Here is a 20,436-nt window from a genome sequence, read left to right as displayed (position 1 = left end):
GCGTACTAATGCAATGCAAGAAGGTAGTGGCGTATGCGTCAAGGAAACTAAAGACCCACGAAGCCAACTATCCAATTCACGACCTTGAACTAGCCGCAATAGTATTTGCACTGAAGACATGGAGACACCATTTGTACGGAGTTGGGTTTCAAGTATTCTCCGATCATAAGAACTTAAAGTACCTATTCGACTAGAAGGAACTCAACATGCGACAAGGGAGGTGGATGGAGTTTCTTAAAGACTACGACTTTGTTCTAAACTACCACCCGGGGAAGGCTAACTTGGTGGCTGACGCTCCAAGTCGGAAGGTACTCAAGGCATCATGGCTGATGATAAAAGAGGCAGAGTTGATAAAGAATTTCAGAGACATGAACTTACAAGTCACCCTCGCTCCAGAAAGCATACATTTGAGCCACCTAACAGTGACAAGTCAATTCAAGGAACAAATAACTAAGGCACAGAGCTCCGACCCCGACTTTCAAGAAATCATGCGCCTTGTCAAGGAAAGAAAATTGAAAGGTTTCACCAAAGGAGAGGATAAAGTATGGAGATACCAGGTCAAATCTGTGTCCCAAGAGAAGGCGATCTTCAAAACAAGATTGTGGAAGAAGCCCATAAAGGAGACTTTACCATTCACCCAGGCATGATAAAGATGTACCATGATTTGAAGAAGATGTTCTGGTGGCCAGGGATGAAAAAGGATTTGGCTACAGTCGTGAATAAATGTCTGGTTTGTCAGAAGGTAAAAATCGAGCATCAAAAACCATCGAGGGTATTGCAACCTCTTGGCATCCCAGAATGGAAGTGGGAGAACATATCGATAGATTTCGTCATGGGACTACCTCGTACTCAAGCAGGACGTGACGCCATATGGGTCATTGTGGACCGGCTTACCAAGACTGCCCATTTTCTACCAATCAAGGCGACCGACTCGTTAGAAAGACTAGCCACGCTATATATCAAAGAGATCCTGGGGTTACACGGGGTACCATCAACCATAGTCTCGGACAGAGACCCCGGATTTACCTCCAGGTTTTGGAACGCATTGCAGAAGGCGTTCGGGACAAAATTGTGCTTAAGCACGTCATACCACCCGCAAACAGATCGACAAATGGAAAGGACCATCCAGTCGTTGGAAGATATGTTACGAGCTTGTGTCCTAGACAGACTAGGAGAGCGGAAAAGTCACTTACCACTGATCGAGTTTGCTTATAACAACAGTTACCATAATAGCATCGGGATGGCACCATATGAGGCACTTTACGGGCGAAAGTGCCAATCTCCTTTATGCTGGTATAGACCAGAAGAGAAAGGCTACTTAGGACCCGAATTAGTAAGACAGACCACAGAAGATATCAAAAGGATAAGGGAAAGAATACGTACCGCCCAAAGTCGATAAAAGAGCTATGCAGATCAACGAAGAAAACCCCTCGAATTTCAGGAGGGCGATCACGTGTTCCAAAAAAATCACCCCTACCACCGGGGTAGGAATGGCCCTTAAGGTACGGAAACTAAGCCCCCGGTACCTGGGCCCATTCCAAATCCTCCGGCGTATAGGAAAGTCGACATACCAACTCGCCCTACCACCGAATCTATCGAGACTACACAACGTGTTCCATGTGTCCCAGCTCCAAAAAAAAAAAAATACCAGTACAATCCAAGCCATGTGTTGTCGCAAGAGGATGTAACACTCAAAGACGACCTGACCTTTGAACTACCAGCCGTGAAGATTGTAGACAGAAGCATGAAGCAACTAAGGAGCAAGACGATACGACTGGTAAAAGTGGCATGGGGTTGTTGCAATTCACGGGACTACACATGGAAAAAGAGATGCTGACATAAGACAGAAGTTCCCGGAATTATTTACAGGTAACGATCATGGTGAAGATTTCCTTTCCAACAGTAGGAGATTACAATAAGACCCCTAAGTTATTTAACAATCCTCATCGACCAATTTCGGATATGGAATTTGGGGACAAATTCTTTTTTACGGGGGTGATAATGTAACAACCACCCCTTTTAGAAACAAAAATTAAATTCGAAATTCGAAAGTCAGTTGGGAGTTGGGTTTAGAATTTTGAATTTATGGATAGGAATCTAGTAACCGCCTTCCGTTTGAATTTAAAATTATCCCAACCACTCTATCACCAAATGTATATAAATAGGGGTGCACCTATAGGTAGAAAATCACTTCTCTCAAACACTAATCCTCTCCCTTCTCTCTCTACAAAAATATATTCTGTGTGCAAACACAAGGAACACAAGAGGCAACCTCATAGCCAACAAGGAAGCGTTAGAAAAAGTGTAGGGAATTATGTTTTTTTAAAATGCTTGGCATGTGTTATGTTCCATTTTTATTTTCTTCCATTCACAAATGTTATCATGGCATTAATTATCTTTCACTCATCCTTTATTCATGTTGATCATGTCTGTCCACCATGTCATTCATGTCTTCTTGAATCGTTAGTATATGTCTCATTGTGATGTTCATTCAATTATTCACTATACTCATTTTGTGCTCTTTCATATGATTATATTGTTAATATTCTCTTAGATCGAGAGTACATGCCTTCTTATAATGCTTATTCAATCTCCTATATTATTATATTAATATTCCCTTAGGGCCGAGAGTACATGCCTTCTTATACTGTCTTGTTCAACATACTATATTCTATTATATGCATATGTGTGATCTCTTACATTATTATATTACTATTTATATTATTTTATTCAAATATTTTACGTGCATATCATTATGTTATTATTACTCCTTTAAAGTCAAGAGTACATACTTTCTTAAGTATTTTATTCAAAAATTTAATATACCCTATTCTATTATGTGCATCTATGTGACATGTTATATTATTATGTCATTATTACTCATTTAAAGCTAAGAGTACATGCTTTCTTAAATATTTTATTCAAACATCTAATATACCCTATTCTACTGTGTGCATATCATTATGTTATTATTACTCCTTTAAAGTCAAGAATACATACTTTCTTAAGTATTTTATTCAAAAATTTAATATACCCTATTCTATTATGTGCATCTATGTGACCTGTTATATTATTATGTCATTATTACTCCTTTAAAGCCAAGAGTACTTGCTTTCTTAAATATTTTATTCAAATATCTAATATACCCTATTCTACTATGTACATATCATTATGTCATTATTACTCTTTTAAAGTCAAGAGTACATGCTTTCTTAAATATTTTATTCAAATATTTAATATACCCTATTCTATTATGTGCATATCATTATTATTACTCCTTCAAAGTCAAGAGTACATGCTTTCTTAAATGTTTTATTCAAATATATAATATACTCTATTCTTATTATATGATCGTTGCACCATTATATTACTCCTTTAGGATCGAAAATACATAATTTCTTTAATATTTTGTGCAATTATTTAAAATGCCCTATTTTCTGCACTTTGATATGACCTCTTTCAATCCATACTATTATATTACCAAGATCTTTTAATTAGAAAATCTATACACATGCTAGAGTCTCATGATTTTCATATATCCCTTTATTATCACAATTGTTCCTTTTCTTCCATGATCTCTTCTTATATGATTTTTCTCTCGTGTATGTTTAAACAACCTAATTGTAAATTGAACTGAGGGAATGATCCTTCGGTAAGGGAAGGTGACCCCCAAAGACAAGATAATCGAGATGATCCTTCGGTAAGGGAAGGTGATCGAATCGAGATGATCCTTCGGTAAGGGAAGGTGATCGGCAAACCTTTGGGAACCTTCGGTAAGGGAAGGGAACTCCCATCAATTTTTTATAATAAGATATCTTTGTTGATATAACTCTTTTCTTGTGTATGTCTAAATAACCTTGATTGTAAATTGAACTGAGGGAGTGATCTTTCGGTAAGGGAAGGTGACCCCCAAAGACAAGATATCGAGATGATCCCTCGGTAAGGGAGGGTGATCGATCGAGATGATCCTTCGGTAAGGGAAGGTGATCGCCAAGACACTCGAGATAAGAACCTTCGGTAAGGGAAGGGGATTCTCATTTATACCGGTTTGAGCTCAATACCTTCCATAAAAGTTAAAAGTTAAGAAAGAAGAAAGCATGAATGAAAGTTTGATGTTTATGTTTTTTTTCTTTAGATTTAATTATGATTATGTTGATGTTACTTAAGATGTTATCATTCTATTTTCCTATATGCTTTCCTTTTTGCACACATGTTTTACAAGAAAGATACATATTACATGCCACGTTATACGCTCCTTTTAAAAATCCCGCACGTGGGTTGGAGATGGATATGGAGGTGTTGCATAGCACTCCTACTGAGACGTTAGGTTCTCACTCCCTTTCTTTTCCCATACTGTCTCCAGAGGAACATGGCACAACGGATAGAGACGACGCAGTGTCCCCCAAAGGTAACTTCTGAGTATGACCCCTCGAAGCACGCGTGGGTAGTTGCGACCACTACTACCGTGCTCCAAACTATCTACTTAGATCGAGAGTTCGTGGAAGAAGAACCCCCAGCTGCCCGTCGTAACCTTCCTAGATAGGAACGCTTCAGCATCTAAGAAGCGGTCATCTAAGGTGGTACACCTCGAGTCTGACTCTGAAACCGAGGAAGAGGAATCCGACAACCCGAGCCAAGGATAGGACATGACACAAGGATGGAAGTTTCTTCGATGAAACTAGTTAGGATGCGTTAGTTTCCTTTTCGTCATAGTTACCTTTAAGCACTATCTCCTTTAGAACCGTGTTCATGGAAATTCTTTTATGTTTGCTTGAACCCCTTTGAGTTTTGTTCAATTTCATCCTTTTAGTACTACTCGATTTCCACCCAAAGTTTCGCGCGTGTTTTCCTTATTTTCTTAACTAACGATTTAGTTCTTTGCTTTTTCATATTAAGTGTGACACCCTACTTAAAGGCCTTTAAAGGTAGAATATTAACTTAGGATGTTACACTAATGCCCAATACTCTTCTAGGAATGATGCCCAATGAGTAATACAGAATTTGTTATAAATAGAGAAGCTTTACGTAAAAACCTTTATTCTGAAGAGTATGACCTCCAAAGAGAATGGTATTTACGTACTTACACAGCTGCTCAAATCTCATCATTCAAAGAAAAGTACTACAATTATTTAAATGAAGTTAGAATGCATATTCCCTTTTTTGAATGGTTTCATGCTTATTCCATCAAAAACAACATTGATTATCCTTTCAAAACTAAACAAATTTCGCTTTCAGCAAATGTTATTTCAACTTGGAAAGTCAAAGATGGGAACTTAGTCAGATATGAGTTTCCTCCAAAAGGAGCTTTTATTATTTCAAATACGGAAGGACATAACCCTGTTATGGCTTCTCTCTTTAAGTCAAAGAATGTGGATGAAGCTGTCACCCCTAAAAATATTAAAAATCTCATTGAGCAATCAAATTATACCAATAGATTTTTACAATGCTTGGGTGACAAGCTTTCATCTTCAGGATCTACTTTCTCTTTGAAAAACGTTTCTGAAGCCTCTACTTCTAAAAGTATTGAGAAACCCCTTTTTAAACCTTTCAAAATAAGTAGCAGGGCAAAGCAAAGTCTTAAAACCTCCATTTTAAAACAACAATCTGCTGATTTAGAAGTTATTCAAAAGATTGACCAACATTTAAATCGTTTTACCACTGTCCCTGAAACTCCTACAAACTCTGGTGAGTCTACTTCTCGTATTCAAACACGCTCATCTAAAGCCATTAATGCCCTCGGCCATGAGTCCAATGAATCTTGCTCCGAGCAAAGCGATGATTCTGGCAAGTCATCCCTCAAGGTTAGCCCTATTATGACCAACTCTCTAACCAAGTGGAAGGGTTTAACCAAACTCTCTGCGTATGGTTATAATCAAGTATCCGCTCTGGATCTAGCTCTCGAAGAAAGATAACTAGGTTTTGTCAGCTTCAATGCCAATAATGTCTATGAATGGAACATAGACGGCAAAATGGAATATAATATCATGAGTATGCTTCAGCATATGACAATGGTAGGCACAACCTATCAAGCAACCCATGAAACCTCTGAAGAAGCTATAGCCAATGTTATTGTTTCTGAGTTCAGTGGGCAACTAAAGGGATGGTGGGATAACTACCTCTCTGATAACCAAAAACACTCTATCTTTTCCGCCATAAAAGTCAATGATCAGAACGAACCCATCATTGGAGACGACGGAGAACCTATCCCCGATGCTGTCAATACCTTAATCTTTACCATAGCAAGCCACTTCATAGGTGATCCATCTCTTTGGAAAGACCGATCTGCTGAGCTACTTTTCAATCTCAGATGCAAAACTTTGTCTAATTTTCGATGGTATAAGGACACCTTTCTTACTAGGGTCTATACCAGAGAAGACAGTCAACAACCTTTCTGGAAAGAAAAGTTCTTTGCTGGACACCCCAAATCCCTGGGAGATAAAGTAAGGGACAAAATTCGGAGCTTAACCCCAGACGGAATAATACCCTATGATGAGTTAAGTTATGGCCAACTCATTTCTTTCATCTAAAAGGTTGCCCTAAAGATTTGTCAAGATGATAAAATTCAAAAGCAACTTGCTCGTGAGAAAACCCAAAATCGTATCGATCTGGGAACTTTCTGTGAACAATTTGGTCTTCCTGCTTGTGATCCAAGGAAATCTAAAAGACCATCCAATCGAAAAATTTTTAAACCTAATCCTGAAAATAATTTCAGAAGATCCAAAAAAGGTTTTCAAAAACCTAAAAATGAAACAGGTTTCAAAAGAATTTCCAAAAGTATCCCCAGAAAAACCCCATTATTTGTTATACATGTAAAAAATCTGGACATGTTAGCAGATATTGTCGGTTAAAAGGAAAGATTAATAATCTGAACCTTGATCCTCAGATTGAGGAACAGATTAATAATCTTATGATCGATAGTTCAGATGATAACTCTGGACCAGAATCTTCGGATGATAATATCAACAACATCCAAGTTGATGATGTTAAGTCATCCTCAGATTCAGATATCAAGCAAATTAATGTTTTTTCCAAAGATCAAGATCTCTTATTTGATGCTATAGAGGCTATTAACAATCCAGAACAAAAGAAAGACTTCCTTTTGAAACTAAAAAGATCTTTACAAAATGAGAAAAAAACCCAAAGATTTGGTCCTTAGCAATAAATATGATGTCAAACCTATTTTCAAAAAATTAGAAAAATAAGTTATTCGTCCCATAACCATTCATGACCTCCAAACTGAGGTTAACAATCTTAAGAGAGAAATCCAGGAAATCAAAAGAAATCAAGACAATCATCATCTCATTCTCTCGCAATTAATACAAGAGGAAGAATCTGGTGATGAAGAACTTGGTTCTCTTTTAAACTAAACTGAATGCTCTAAGGAATAAGAAAATAAGATTTCTAACGACAATGAGGGAAAAGAAATTTTGAGAATAATAAATGTGTTCTCTTTCATGAAGCATCGCGTTAATGTCCGAATTGTCGTTAAAGATTTTGTTTTCGACACCATAGCACTCTTTGACTTAGGTGCAGATTCAAACTGTATTAAGGAATGTCTGATCCCCACAAAATATTTCGAAAAAACTACTGAACGTCTTAGCTCAATAACGGGCGAAAGGCTAAGTATCAATGTTAAAATAACCAATGTCTTTATTGAAAAGGGAAATATCAGAATTCCCACCGATTTCATTATAGCAAAAAATATAAAAAAATGATGTAGTTTTGGGGACACCTTTCATAAATCTTTTTGTTTCCATATCTGGTAGATTTTCCTGGACTTACCTCTTTTGTGGGAAGACAGGTAACTTTCTTTGAGTTCTTAGACTCGCCAAAATAAAGATCTCTAAACCTAATTGAATCCAAAACCAAACAGATTTATTTTTTAAAAGAAGAAATCTCTTTCAAAACCCTTGAATCACAACTTACTCAACCAAAGATTCAAGAAAAGATAAAAAATCTTTCAAATCAAATTGAAAAGTCTATTTGTTCTGATTTGCCTCATGCCTTCTGGAATAGGAAAGAACACATTGTTGATCTTCCCTATGAAAAGGATTTCAAAGAATCAAAAATCCCTACAAAAGCCCGCCCCATTCAAATGAATGAGCAGCTTTTGCAGCATTGTCAAAAAGAAATTAAAGATCTTTTGGATAAAGGGTTAATTCGTCCTAGCAAGAGTCCTTGGTCTTGCTCTGCTTTTTATGTTAATAAACAAGCTGAGATAGAATGAGAAACTTCCAGGCTTGTCATCAATTACAAACCTTTGAATCAAGCTTTACAATGGATTCGTTACCCATCCCAAACAAAAAGGATTTGCTTAATATGTTAAACTCAGCAAACATTTTTTCAAATTTGATATGAAGTCCGATTTTTGGCAAATCCAAATCACTAAATCAGACCGATATAAAACGGCATTCACAGTTCCATTTGGGCAATATGAATGGAATGTAATGCCTTTGGGTCTGAAAAATGCCCCTTCCGAATTTCAGAAAATCATGAACGATATTTTCAACCCATACTCAAACTTTGTAATCGTTTATATTGATGATGTCTTAATCTTCTCCCAAAATATGGATGATCATTTCAAACATGTTAAAACTTTTATGTACATCATCCAAAAAAATGGACTTGCTGTTTCTAAATAAAAAATTGTTCTTTTTCAGACGAAAATCCGCTTTCTTGGTCATATGATTTTTCAAGGAACAATAACTCCTATTGAAAGATCAATTTTGTTTGTAGAAAAGTTTTCAGATTATATCCTTAATAAACCTCAGCTCCAGAGGTTCCTAGGATGTCTCAATTATGTTTCAGATTTCATCCCGAATCTTAACAATCTCATTAAGCCCCTCCATGATAGGCTTAAGAAGAATCCTCCACCTTGGACGGAAAAATATTATGATATTATCAGATTTCTTAAAATCAAAGTCCGCAATCTTCCTTGTCTATACCTACCTGTTCCTCATGCATTCAAAATAGTGAAAACTGATGCATCAGATTTAGGATATGGTGGTATCTTAAAACAAAAATTGCATGATAAAAAATGTATCATTGCATTTACATCAAAACATTGGAATACTACTCAACAAAAATATTCCACTATAAAAAAAGAAATTTTAGCCATTGTCTTATGCATCACAAAATTTCAATCTGACTTACTCAATCAAAAATTTTTAGTCCGAGTTGACTGTAAATCGGCTAAAGATGTTTTACAAAATGATGTTAAAAATCTTGCATCAAAACAAGTTTTTGCCAGATGGCAAGCTATATTAACCGTTTTTTATTTTGATATTGAGTACATCAAGGACAACTCAAACTCTCTCCCTGACTTTCTCACACGTGAATATTTGCAGGGAGACAAGCAAAGAAACGATGCCTAAAAAGGCAACTTTAGCCTCAGCAAGAGGCAGAGGCGTTCGCCTAGCCCTACCCGGGCCAATCAGAAGATCTGGGTCTAGCACCCCAACAAGGTCATCTACCCAACAGCCTACTCAACAATCTGGGTCATCTATCCAACAACCCATTCATCAATCCATTGAACCGACAAACAACCAAGCCAAACAAACTAAGACAGACTATGCCTTCCCAATTGAAACCCTCTTGGCCTTACAAGACCAGGGTCTCAGTAAACTCAACAAAAAGTCTTGGGCTGACATTTGCAGCGAGTCAGATGAAGAAATTGACTTAGATCAATTGATATCCCAAATGGCCAATCATAAAGCAGCCATAAAAATACTAAAAAAAAGGCTATTGTCCAAACACCCCAAAAATCCTCAACCTCTATCAAAACACAAAAGCCCAAACTAATTACATGTCTACAAACAAAACCTCAAACATTATCCATATAGAGCCTGAATTCTGGGATAGCTCACCAAACAAAGTCATCCCAAAGATTTTTCCTACTGGGTTCCACTTCAGGCCTATAGCACCCAACAAAACCCGCCAATTTTACGAATTCATCTTAATAGATACTGACTCAATAGATATTAAACATTACAAGGATAAAATCAATCCTGAATTTATAACCCATTCAACTATCCAAATCCTCATAATTTTGTCCCCAAAATAATTTGGGAACAACCTAAACAAAATTCAAAATTTTTCTCAAAATTATGACCCAATAGGTTTTAATTATTGGGACTACATGGAAGCCTGGACTAAAGTATTTTGGTTTCAAAATACTCAGTACAGATATTCATGGTTAATCTATTTTAAAAGAAAAACCAATTATATTTTTTCAAATTGGTTCTACCAATGGTGGGACTTCTTTGGGCCAATTCCAGAAATTCTACCCTCACCAACAAATGAAGGGTATAAACTTTTTCAATCAAAATTTAATAGTCAGGAATCATGTATTCCTGTAATGTTAAAATTTTTCTCAAATTTTTTACTAGCATGGGTATTTTCCTGGTAATACAAATATGCAAAATCAGACCACTGCAAATCACTTCCAATCCTACAAAGGCATGGTTACGTAAAATGGTGGTCTCAATTTGATTCATCAATTTCCTATCCAGATAAGGTCAGAGAATGGTTCAAAAACAATCCACATAGTCAGAAGATTTCAGATCCGGAAACGGCTTCGTTTCTCAATCAGAAAGCTCAAATAGCTGCAGCCCTTGCAGGAGCTCAATCAAAAGAATCCTTGGCAAAACACCTTCAGCAAATCATGCAGATGATTGAAGAAGATGAAAAACACAAAGAAAATCCTACTTCGTCAGCAGAATCCTCAAGCGGTTATAATCAAAATGAAAATGACTGCTTTGGAATTGACCTCGGAGAGGATTAGCCTTTAATCTCAAAATTTATGTAATCACTAAATTCAAAATCATATCAACCTGTACTGTAGAAATAATACCGATCATTTTCACCTGTACTGTAGAAACAGTAGTATCTTCAATTATAAAAGGAGGCCTTGTTCTCATTGTAAGGCACCCTTTAGTTTACAAACACATAGAGAGAAGTTAGTGAGAGAAGCTTTGAGAGTTCCCTTGTAAGCTCTCCAGCTCTTCTTCTTCCTTCTTCTTTCTTTTCCAATCATTCAATAAAACTTCAGTTATTCATTTTCTTGTTTTCATATTTACTCTTCTGCATCTGCATATGTGTGCGGACTACCGCCACATCTAACCTCATACCTAACCTGCATATGCATGCGGACTACCGCCGCATCTAACTTCATATTTATTTCCTTGCTCTTGCATCTGCATTCATTTTTATGACATTTGCTTTTGCCACCTTCTTCTCCTTTTCCCTCCTAGATCCCCCACATCTAAACTGATATATATAATTAATAATATTGTATTATATTTAAATTTTTACTTTAATTTATGTTATGTATGTAAATGATGGTTATATAATTTTTAAAATTTGATTTTATTTGTTGGATTAAATAATTATAAGGGCAGGTTAGGGTTTAACATTTTACTATCCGGTCGAGACGGATTTGATGCAGGTTTTTGTAGGGCGAGACGGGTCGAGTAGAGTAAAAACCTGCCCCTACCCATTCCGTTGCCACCCTTAGGAAAAGGGGCTGGGCAAAAAGCCAAAAGTTCTATTTTTTTAGTTGTTTATAATTTTATAATATTTTTAATTAGGTTTTATATTTTTCTTTTAAATTTTAAATTTGTAATTAAATATTTTTTAATGTAAAAAATATTTAGAGTTAATTGAGTATTTTTTTATAAATTAAAAGTATTTATAATTTAAAATCTACATAGATATTTGACTGTATGTATTTTGAGAGAAATATTCAATTGAGTTTAATGGTTTTAATATAAAAAAATCTAATTATAAAATTAAAAATAGTTTAGAGATCCAACTAAAAAAATACAAAAAAATAATTAAAAAAAAGTAAAACTATAAAGAACAAGAGTAATTAAATTTTTTTTAACTTTAATCCAAAACAATGTTGTTTCATACAAACACGGTTCGGACAAAAGATAAAATCGCCAAATTCAAGAACCGAAGTTGAACTGCCAAGAATCGGTAGGTTGAACCGAATCGTGGCTCGGTCGATTTTCTAAATTTTGCCAAAAACGCTGCGTTTTGACAACAGATCCAGAAACGAGCCCGAGCCTTCAGTCTTCAGTCTTTAGTTCACTCAGACTGTCAGACACCACTCTCGAGCCTCCACCCTGCAGCCCTCCACTCTCACCTCTCGCACTCAGTGGCCACGCCTGCAGTCTCCACCTCGTGCTTCCGGCGCAACCTCCGTCCAGCCACCGCCGCCGTCGCAACACCTCCGTCGAAGTCACTCACCGTCGCAAGTTCGTGGAGCCAGCTTGGAGATTGCGCATCCCTTTCCATCGCGAAGTCAGCCGTGGAAATCGCAGCCACCGCCACCACTCCTTGCCGTCGCGCAGTGTCGTCCTGAGTGACCTGAAGCCCTTGCCCCCCTCTCGAGCCCCATTCCTGATTCCTCAGTCTCATACATACTCTCATTATTTCTCCCCAAAACAAAACCCTAGTCTCATCGCGCCGCTGTTGGTCGCACTGTCGCCGCCTGGTTCCTCGTGGTCGTTCTTCAATCCTCCTGTTTCGTCGTACTCGAAGGCCCTTCCATTCCCCCAACGCCAATCCTCCTACTGATTGATGATAAATTGATACCGATAAATTGTTACTGGTTTGTACATGCTCTTATTTTTTTGCTGTTGTTAAATTTTGTTAAAGTTTCTTGATGATAAATTTTGTGCTCATTGCCTAAAGGAATACTTGTATCACATAGCTCACTACTAGTGCCTGCTGTTCGTGTTTGTTTTTTAGTTCATAAATTATCAAATTAGATTGATTATTGAATGGCTCTGCTCACTACTGCTATGCTTTGTTGTACTCTGGTTTGTGTCTTCTTTGCTGCTGTGCTGTGTTTTTTTTGCTCTCTGTTGTTCACTGCTGAGCATTTTTGTGTTTTATTAAGTCAATTAAAACTATGCTTTGGGCTTAATTGTGCTTAGATTTTTAAGTTAGTTAATCCAGCATATGTTCTGCTGTGCTGTTATTGTGCTGATGTTTTGTGTTTTGTGATTTCTTTGCGTAGTGATGTGCTGATGGAAACTGAATTGCTGCTGTTTTGTGTGTGTTTGTGTTTGTTTTACTGTTTTGTGATTTAATTATGCTTAGATGGTGCTGTCTTCATGATTATTTATTTCAGTTAAGTAGGATTTTGTGATTTCTTTGCATAGTGATGTGCTGCTGGAGATTGAATTACTGCTGTTTGTGTTTGTGTTTTACTGTTTTGAGACATAATTATACCTAGATGGTGACTGTCTTCATGATTTATTGATTTCAGTTTTCTAGGATTTTGGTGTTTTTTGCATGGTGATGTGCTGCTGGAGACTGTATTGCTGCTGTTTTGTGTTTGTGTTTGTGTTTGTGTTTTACTGTTTTTGTGACTTAGTTATGCTTACATGGTGACTATCTACATGATATATTGATTTTAGTTATATAGTGTTTTGTGATTCTTTACTTAGTGATGTACTGCTGGAGACCGAATTGCTGCTGTTTTGTTTTTGTGGGTTTCAATTTTGAGTTTGTATTTAAATAAGTTCATAGACTTTGGTTGATGATATTTGTGCAGTGTTTTAAATTTAGAAGACATCTTAAGATTTATATTAGACTAAAATTATGTTTTAGGATATTTATTTATAATTTATTTATTATTTTATTATAACAATTTTTCCGGTTGGACCACGATTTAACCGGTTAGACCAATAAACCAATGAACCAATGATTAGAACGGTTCAATGACCGGTTCGGTTTTTAGAACCTTAGATTTTTCAGTTTATTAAGGTAGTTAAGAACAGTACTATAGTTTTTCAGTTCATAAATGACTTGTATGTGAACAAAGATATTAAGGTTTATATTAGACTATAATTATGATTTAGGATGTTTATTTATAATTTATTTATTATTTTATTATAAAACAGTTCTTCCGGTTGAACCACGGTTAGACCGATTGGACCAGTAAATCAGTGAACCAATGACTAGAGCGGTTCGATGACCGGTCCGATTTTAAAACCTTGCTCCCTCACTCCTCAGTCCTCGCCCAGCCCCTCTCTGGGTCACTGCACTGCTGCCTGCTTGAGTACCTGACTCTGCCTTACTCTTCCGCGGTGCCGCTGGCCGCCGCCTCTACCTCGCTGCTGCATTGCTGCCTGCCTCTGCCTTGCTCTTCTGCGACGCCACTGCCCCTGCTTCTCTCTGCCCGAAGCCAGCCATCTCAGCCTTTAAGGTTTGCAATTTTTAATATTTACATTTACAACGCAGAAGTGAGTACAAATATTATCTAATTTATTTATATTTACATTTGCCTAAACCCTAAACTCTAATATTACAGTCGAGTCTATAGATGTTTTTATATCATTCTTTTTAATTTTGTGCCTGTCAGCTTGTTGAATATCATGTAGCATAGACAAGGATGAGTCGTGATAGCTAAAATGAAATAGTGCACATAAGAAAGTATATTATTTAATCCTTGAAACTTAGGGTTTGGAAATCAGATGAATGGGAGGTTCAAGTGCCTGCCAATGGGATGATTATTAAGAACCATCTAGGTAATTGTTTTCGTGCTGTGTCCAACACTGCAAAATTTAGAATTGAAGGCTTGAAGGGATTTATGCAGATTCAGGAAAGAGAAATATAGGTATTAAGGAAAACAATCTGAGCGATATGTAGGCAAGTAAGCAATTATTCGTGATAAAATTTAAATTAAATGGATTGAAAAAGATGACAAGTTATCTGACGTTGCTTGGGTCTACACCTTAGAATTTCTTATGGTTAATTGGTATCAGGTTATGGATTTTAATTTTCATTTTAATTATCCCAATGACAATACCTTTGCATTTTTTGCAAGTTTATTTGTATGGAAATATTTTAGTTTATCAAATGACGTCGTTCCAGGGAAACACAACTGCACAAGTTCCTTTCTTCTTCATAGCTCGCAGCCGCCGCTCCTGCAACTTCTTGTTTACACGCGCTGCCGTCAACACTATTGTCAAAGCCACTGGAATCAAAAGTCCCCTTTAAAACCCTACTCCAAAGATGCAGCATGATGAGGTTATATGGCACGTTATTAGGCACAACCATTGTAGTTTCATGGCCAAGTAAAGAAACACTACCATTCTCTACTTCAATTATTTTCATTACTCTCACGGTTCTTTCTCCTTGTTTTTGTCTAAAGTTCCAAATTTTCACAGCTTTTTGGTTTATTTTTCTTTTTGTGTAGAATTACAACGGGGAATTTTTGTAGAAACCCTTACAATGTTACTGGACTTTGCAATCGAAGCTCCTGCCCCTTAGCTAACAGTCGCTATGCTACTATACGAGAGGAAAATGGTAACTTTGCTCATAAACCATATTTGCTTTTTATTAAGCTCTTCTTTTTTATTTGTTCTCTTGGATTTTTTAAATTTATTTTTTGGTTGAGTTTTTTTTTCTTGAAATTAGTGCATAGTGAATGATATTATGCTTGTGGGGTTTGTGTTTGTCAAGCATATTCTAAGTTGATGTTAAACTTTGTTTCCTTTGGAAAGCACACTATATTACTATAAGAAGATGGCATATTGAGACCATGCTTTACAGCGAGTTTGATATGATACCTTGATGTGGAACTTGTTTTCCATATTTCAATATAGTATAGGAGTTTACTTTTGATGCATTGAGAATGTAAAGGCTTTTTGCACAATGAATCCATCATATTAGTTTATTTTGCATGATTATTCAAGTAGTAGTGGGTGTGGGACTTGAACCATATTTTGTGATATAGTCATGTGATTGAATGATAGTATAAGTTTTGGACCATTTGTGCATCAAAATTAATTTCATAGGGTAGGAGAAATTCATTATGGTTGGTGCATAGTATGTTAGTTATTAAATGGTGACCTTGCAATAAGTTGAGTTTGGTGATGAATATGTAGATAGTAATCGAATTATGTTGGGTACTGCAGGTGTGTTTTACCTTTACATGAAAACTATAGAAAGAGCTCATATGCCAAACAAGTTGTGGGAAAGAGTTAAGCTGCCAAGGAATTATGAAAAGTCACTTGAAGTCATTGACAAACATCTGGTACTGCAGATCCATGCGTGTTTTTATGTTTGAAAATTTGAATATTCGATGTTTTTACTCGTAATTTTCAGAATTGGTTCTCACCTTTTTGCACTGATTCATTGATAGATGTATTGGCCTAAGCTTCTTATACACAAAACAAAGCAACGATTGACCAAAATGACCCAGATGCGGATACGTATGAGGAAACTTGCGTTGAAGACAAGGTATGAACTATGAAGTTGAATTGTTGGTTATTTATCGTCTTTTAATGTCAAGGAATGCCTAATTTCTTCATAGTAAGGTCATCTCTTTGGTGCTCTAAATTGTTTATTAATTGATTTCTGCTTGTGGTTTGGAAGATATAGGGTCAGTTTGGATTGATTTTTGAAAAAAGTTCTTATTTTTTTTCATCTTTTTTTAATAGACAAAAGCTATTTCACATTTGGATAGGTTTTTTTTAATTGTTTTCAAGTATTAAAAACATCTTTTGCTTTTGTTTTTTTTTTTAAAGCAAGGTATTGTTAGCTTTTAGAAAAAGCAAATAATTTTCTTTTTTTAATAAAAGTACTTCTTTAAAGAGATGTATCCAAATAGGTTTAAAGTTGAATAAAAGTACTTTATTTTTGAAAAAAAGTACTTTTTTAACTCAAAAAAGCCAATCCAAACCAATACAAATTATGATTAGTCAAGATCTGTATGTGGGAGGAAAACATATAATTAGTTAGGATTTATGAAGAAATGAAATTTTGTTGGAATGAATTTACCATTTAAATTCAATCTTGTGGACATATCAATTAAATCTAAGTGACGAAGATTTTCTACTAACAGTGAGTTTGGGTTTGCATCATAGAATAATAAAATTGTAATCTGATGCTTCATTTAGATCCGAGCTATCAATATAGTGTGATATATATGTTTAAGCAGACATCAAGTATGTGCGTGTTTTTTTGTTTTTAACTTTAAAAAAATTGTGTGGGGGTGGGTTTTGTGTTTTTTTTTGTTTTTTTTCCCAAAAAGAAAAGGGGGGGGGGGGGGGGGTGTAGATGACATATCTCAAGCCCTCAGGGTTAGTGTATCACAGACCAAATTAATGGCATGTTTGATTTTTGTTTGAACTACTAGACATCATTGTGGGGAAACCAGATAAGCCAAATAGATGTTTGGCTGCTACCAACATGCTTAATTCTGTGTTACAATCTCATGTATTGTGTCTGGAGTCTACCCCACCTGTTCCACCCCAGGAGAGGTTAAGATAGTATAGGATATACAAGTTTGATAATCATTGAAGATGTGAGAAACTTGAAAATATATTTGTGCATATATGTAGCTTGTGTCTTCCTTGGGCTAATATTGTTTGTGATTTTAGGGATTCATCGGATTTTTGCTAATTGATCTGTTTTCCTACAATTACAAAATTACATACATATAACAAATTTTCTTCTCCTTCATCAATTATTTATTTACTTTTTGTGTGCTCTCGTTGAAAGTTAATTTCAGTTTCTCCATATTACTGATCTAATTTATCATGTTTATAATGGTTGTCTTAAAGGGAGAAAATAATGACAACTCCAAGGAAGGAGATAAAGAGAGAGGCTAGAAGAGAAGAGAAGGCTGAAAAGGCAGCTTTGCTAGAAAAGGTTATAGTTAATACTAGTGTTTCCTGTACACATGAATTTTGTGTTGTATTTGGTTTCCTCACCAGTGCTTATATTTTACTTAGTCTATTGAGAAAGAGCTACTGGAGCGCCTTCAAAAAGGAGTTTATCAACAAAGTGACATTTACAATTATCCTATTGAACAATACAATAAAGTTCTTGATATGGACAACCTTCAACCTGCTGAGGAAGAGGAGGAGGTATGCATCTGCATTTTCTGTTGTCATATATGTTCCATGCAAAACTGTTTGAAATTTTACTTGAACAATATGTTGCGTTGTATTTAATTTCTTTATTCGTTTTTGGTTATTAAACAGGAAGCAGAGATTGAATATGTGGAAGGTTATGATGAACTTGAAGAGGAAGATGACATGGAGGATTTTGTTAATTTTAGAATTGATGATGCTGGTGGTGATGACAATGATGAAAATGGTATGGATTAGACAGTTAAGTTTAGAGAATAGATCTTAAAGCAATTTCAAAAAATATTCTTTAATGGAAAAATTTTTTTATTTTGCATTGTTCAAACCCAGTTGCATGGATTTTGGATAGGATATGATTGTGTGATGGCTGCAACAGTGATTTCAGCAAAATATATTCCTCAATGTTTAATTGAGACCTGAAAACCAAGTCATATATAAATCCAATACCAATATGCAGAATTACAAGAGTGATAAGAAAGTTTAGGAAGTTGTAGAGAAGTATTTGTGGGGTTTTCTATGATTGTATGTATAAAGTACGAGTGAAGGGATACAGAGAAGTAAAGATGTGAACTAACCAGAAGTAGAATTGGAGGATATATTCAGGAACAAAACTGAGCTATACTACATTTGAGGCATCTCTTAGCTTGGAGTTGGTTATTTTGGCTGAGACCTTTGCCCATTTCTACTACTTGTGAATTTACAGCTATGTGTTCCTCAGTATTTTGCTGGTTGTTTCTGTTATTGGCCTTTTGTATCACAACAGATTGATATTTTAGTGAGTCGAGTGATTCATTTCACCTGAGCTGGATAAACATCATAATCACATATCAGATAGTGGTATTTTCTCATCAAATATACTGTAATTTTGATGCCATTTGTTGTACATTCCAACATATTTGTTGGCTTCTAGCAAATAAAATAAAATGTCATATAACAGTTACCATGATACAATACATTTTTTTTTTTTTTGAGTCTATTATTTTTCTTATATGTTGGAGGAAAAAAGTTGTGCATGTGGAGTTGGAGCTCTGTGGTTGAGTTTAGAAAAATGAAATAAACTAGGAAATGAACGCATTTGCAAATCAAAAGCATAACACAGTTTTCTAATGCAGCTGGAAGCTCTGAAGATGAAGAGGCAGAAGCAGCTGCTCAGAGAAGGGTAAAACGGAAGAATAAATTAGCTTCAATGAAATCTGAGAAGGATTCTGTTGATCTTAAATCAAAGAAGGCAAAGGTCCTTGTTGAGGTAAATATATATTGCTCCCTTCAATTGAAAAAATTATGTCATTTCTCTTTTAAACGCTGGTTTTTGTTCTGATATGAATTAATTTCTGTAAACGAAAACTTGTCCAGAAGTTAACCACTTCTTAATGGTGCTTTAGGGTATAGGGATTCCAAAATTAATAAATAGATGATGTCATAGACTAGATCTTTGATTGATCTGCCTGTATGTATATACTCAATGTTGCAGAATGCATAATTTTCCTTAACATTTTGGGATTGAAAAAAGAATTGAATGCTCCACTTAAGGAAACTATTTACAAAACCCGATTGCTTCAGCTTTCAGATTTATGTTATTTGTACGTCCATTATCCATGTACTAACAATGATTTGTGACTGGTCAAATCCTTACTCGTACAATCCCACTCGTGATTGATATATAAACTTCTGGTTATGTTTTGCTTATAACAAGAACATACCAATTGTGTTTCTTTGCAACCTGATATTACAACCATGATTTCTCATTTCAGGTTGAGCGTGATGATGCCGATGAAAGACAAAGGGAGGTATCCGTACGGTAGTTGCACTTGGTGACTCGGCACTGGTCATTGATAGGAGAGGAATCAGGAAACGAGAGGCGCGATAGGAGAAACAAAATTTTGGTTCAGTTTTATTAGTTTGTTTTGTACCCAGACGAGAAGAAAGCGCAGAAATTCATTTTTTTTTATTTCCAACTTTTGAAGGGCAGTGTTGTCAAATTTCATAACACGAGTCTAGGTTGGTTGGAAATTGAAATGGTATGGAGCATCAGCATCTCAATCCAATGTTAGTCTCCGTTATATGACGGAGAGTAATGATGTGTACTAAAATCTTGGATAACATGTAAGATGGTGTTTGACTGTTTGCTATATTTAGATCCCTTAAGAAAGCTGAGACTCCTTAAGCTAAGACATGTTATATTTTACTAATATGAATGAATACAAACTCTCTCTATCCAACAAGCAGAATATTTATATCCCCGAGTAGTCTTTTTGTATTATTGCTTTTTGATGGAAACAATTGTTTACTTTAGTTGTAGATATGGTTAGGATATTATTTTATAAGATATTGTTGTAAGAGGAAGTTACTTTATTTTACAAGATTACGTTTATGTATATAACTTTTATCCTTTTCTACTATTTCTTTGTACCAATGAGGACGTAGTACGTAACAATTTAAGTAAGTACCGTAAGAATTTAAGTAATGAGGACGTAGTACCGTAGCAATTTAAGTAAGGAAAGTTTTATGGTGTGGATGGAAAAAAAAAAATTTATATCTGTAG

General features: G+C 35.6%; 1 protein-coding gene across 1 annotated transcript; it reads left to right on the top strand.

Annotated features, from left to right (window-relative positions):
* Positions 1-12,072: 12,072 nt before the first annotated feature.
* Positions 12,073-20,179, top strand: LOC130954340 (uncharacterized). The gene is made up of 11 exons (XM_057881080.1): positions 12,073-12,616; positions 13,917-14,221; positions 14,890-15,092; positions 15,215-15,324; positions 15,936-16,054; positions 16,163-16,260; positions 17,586-17,673; positions 17,757-17,891; positions 18,009-18,123; positions 19,007-19,140; positions 19,646-20,179. Exons 3-11 carry the CDS (start codon positions 15,031-15,033, stop codon positions 19,694-19,696), a joined length of 912 nt encoding a protein of 303 aa, XP_057737063.1. The 5' UTR covers positions 12,073-12,616; positions 13,917-14,221; positions 14,890-15,030; the 3' UTR covers positions 19,697-20,179.
* Positions 20,180-20,436: the final 257 nt, after the last annotated feature.

Source organism: Arachis stenosperma, chromosome 10 (assembly GCF_014773155.1).
Source record: "Arachis stenosperma cultivar V10309 chromosome 10, arast.V10309.gnm1.PFL2, whole genome shotgun sequence".
Lineage (NCBI taxonomy): Eukaryota > Viridiplantae > Streptophyta > Magnoliopsida > Fabales > Fabaceae > Arachis > Arachis stenosperma.
Note: the sequence above shows the minus strand (reverse complement) of the source record. Positions and strands in the feature narration are given on the sequence as shown.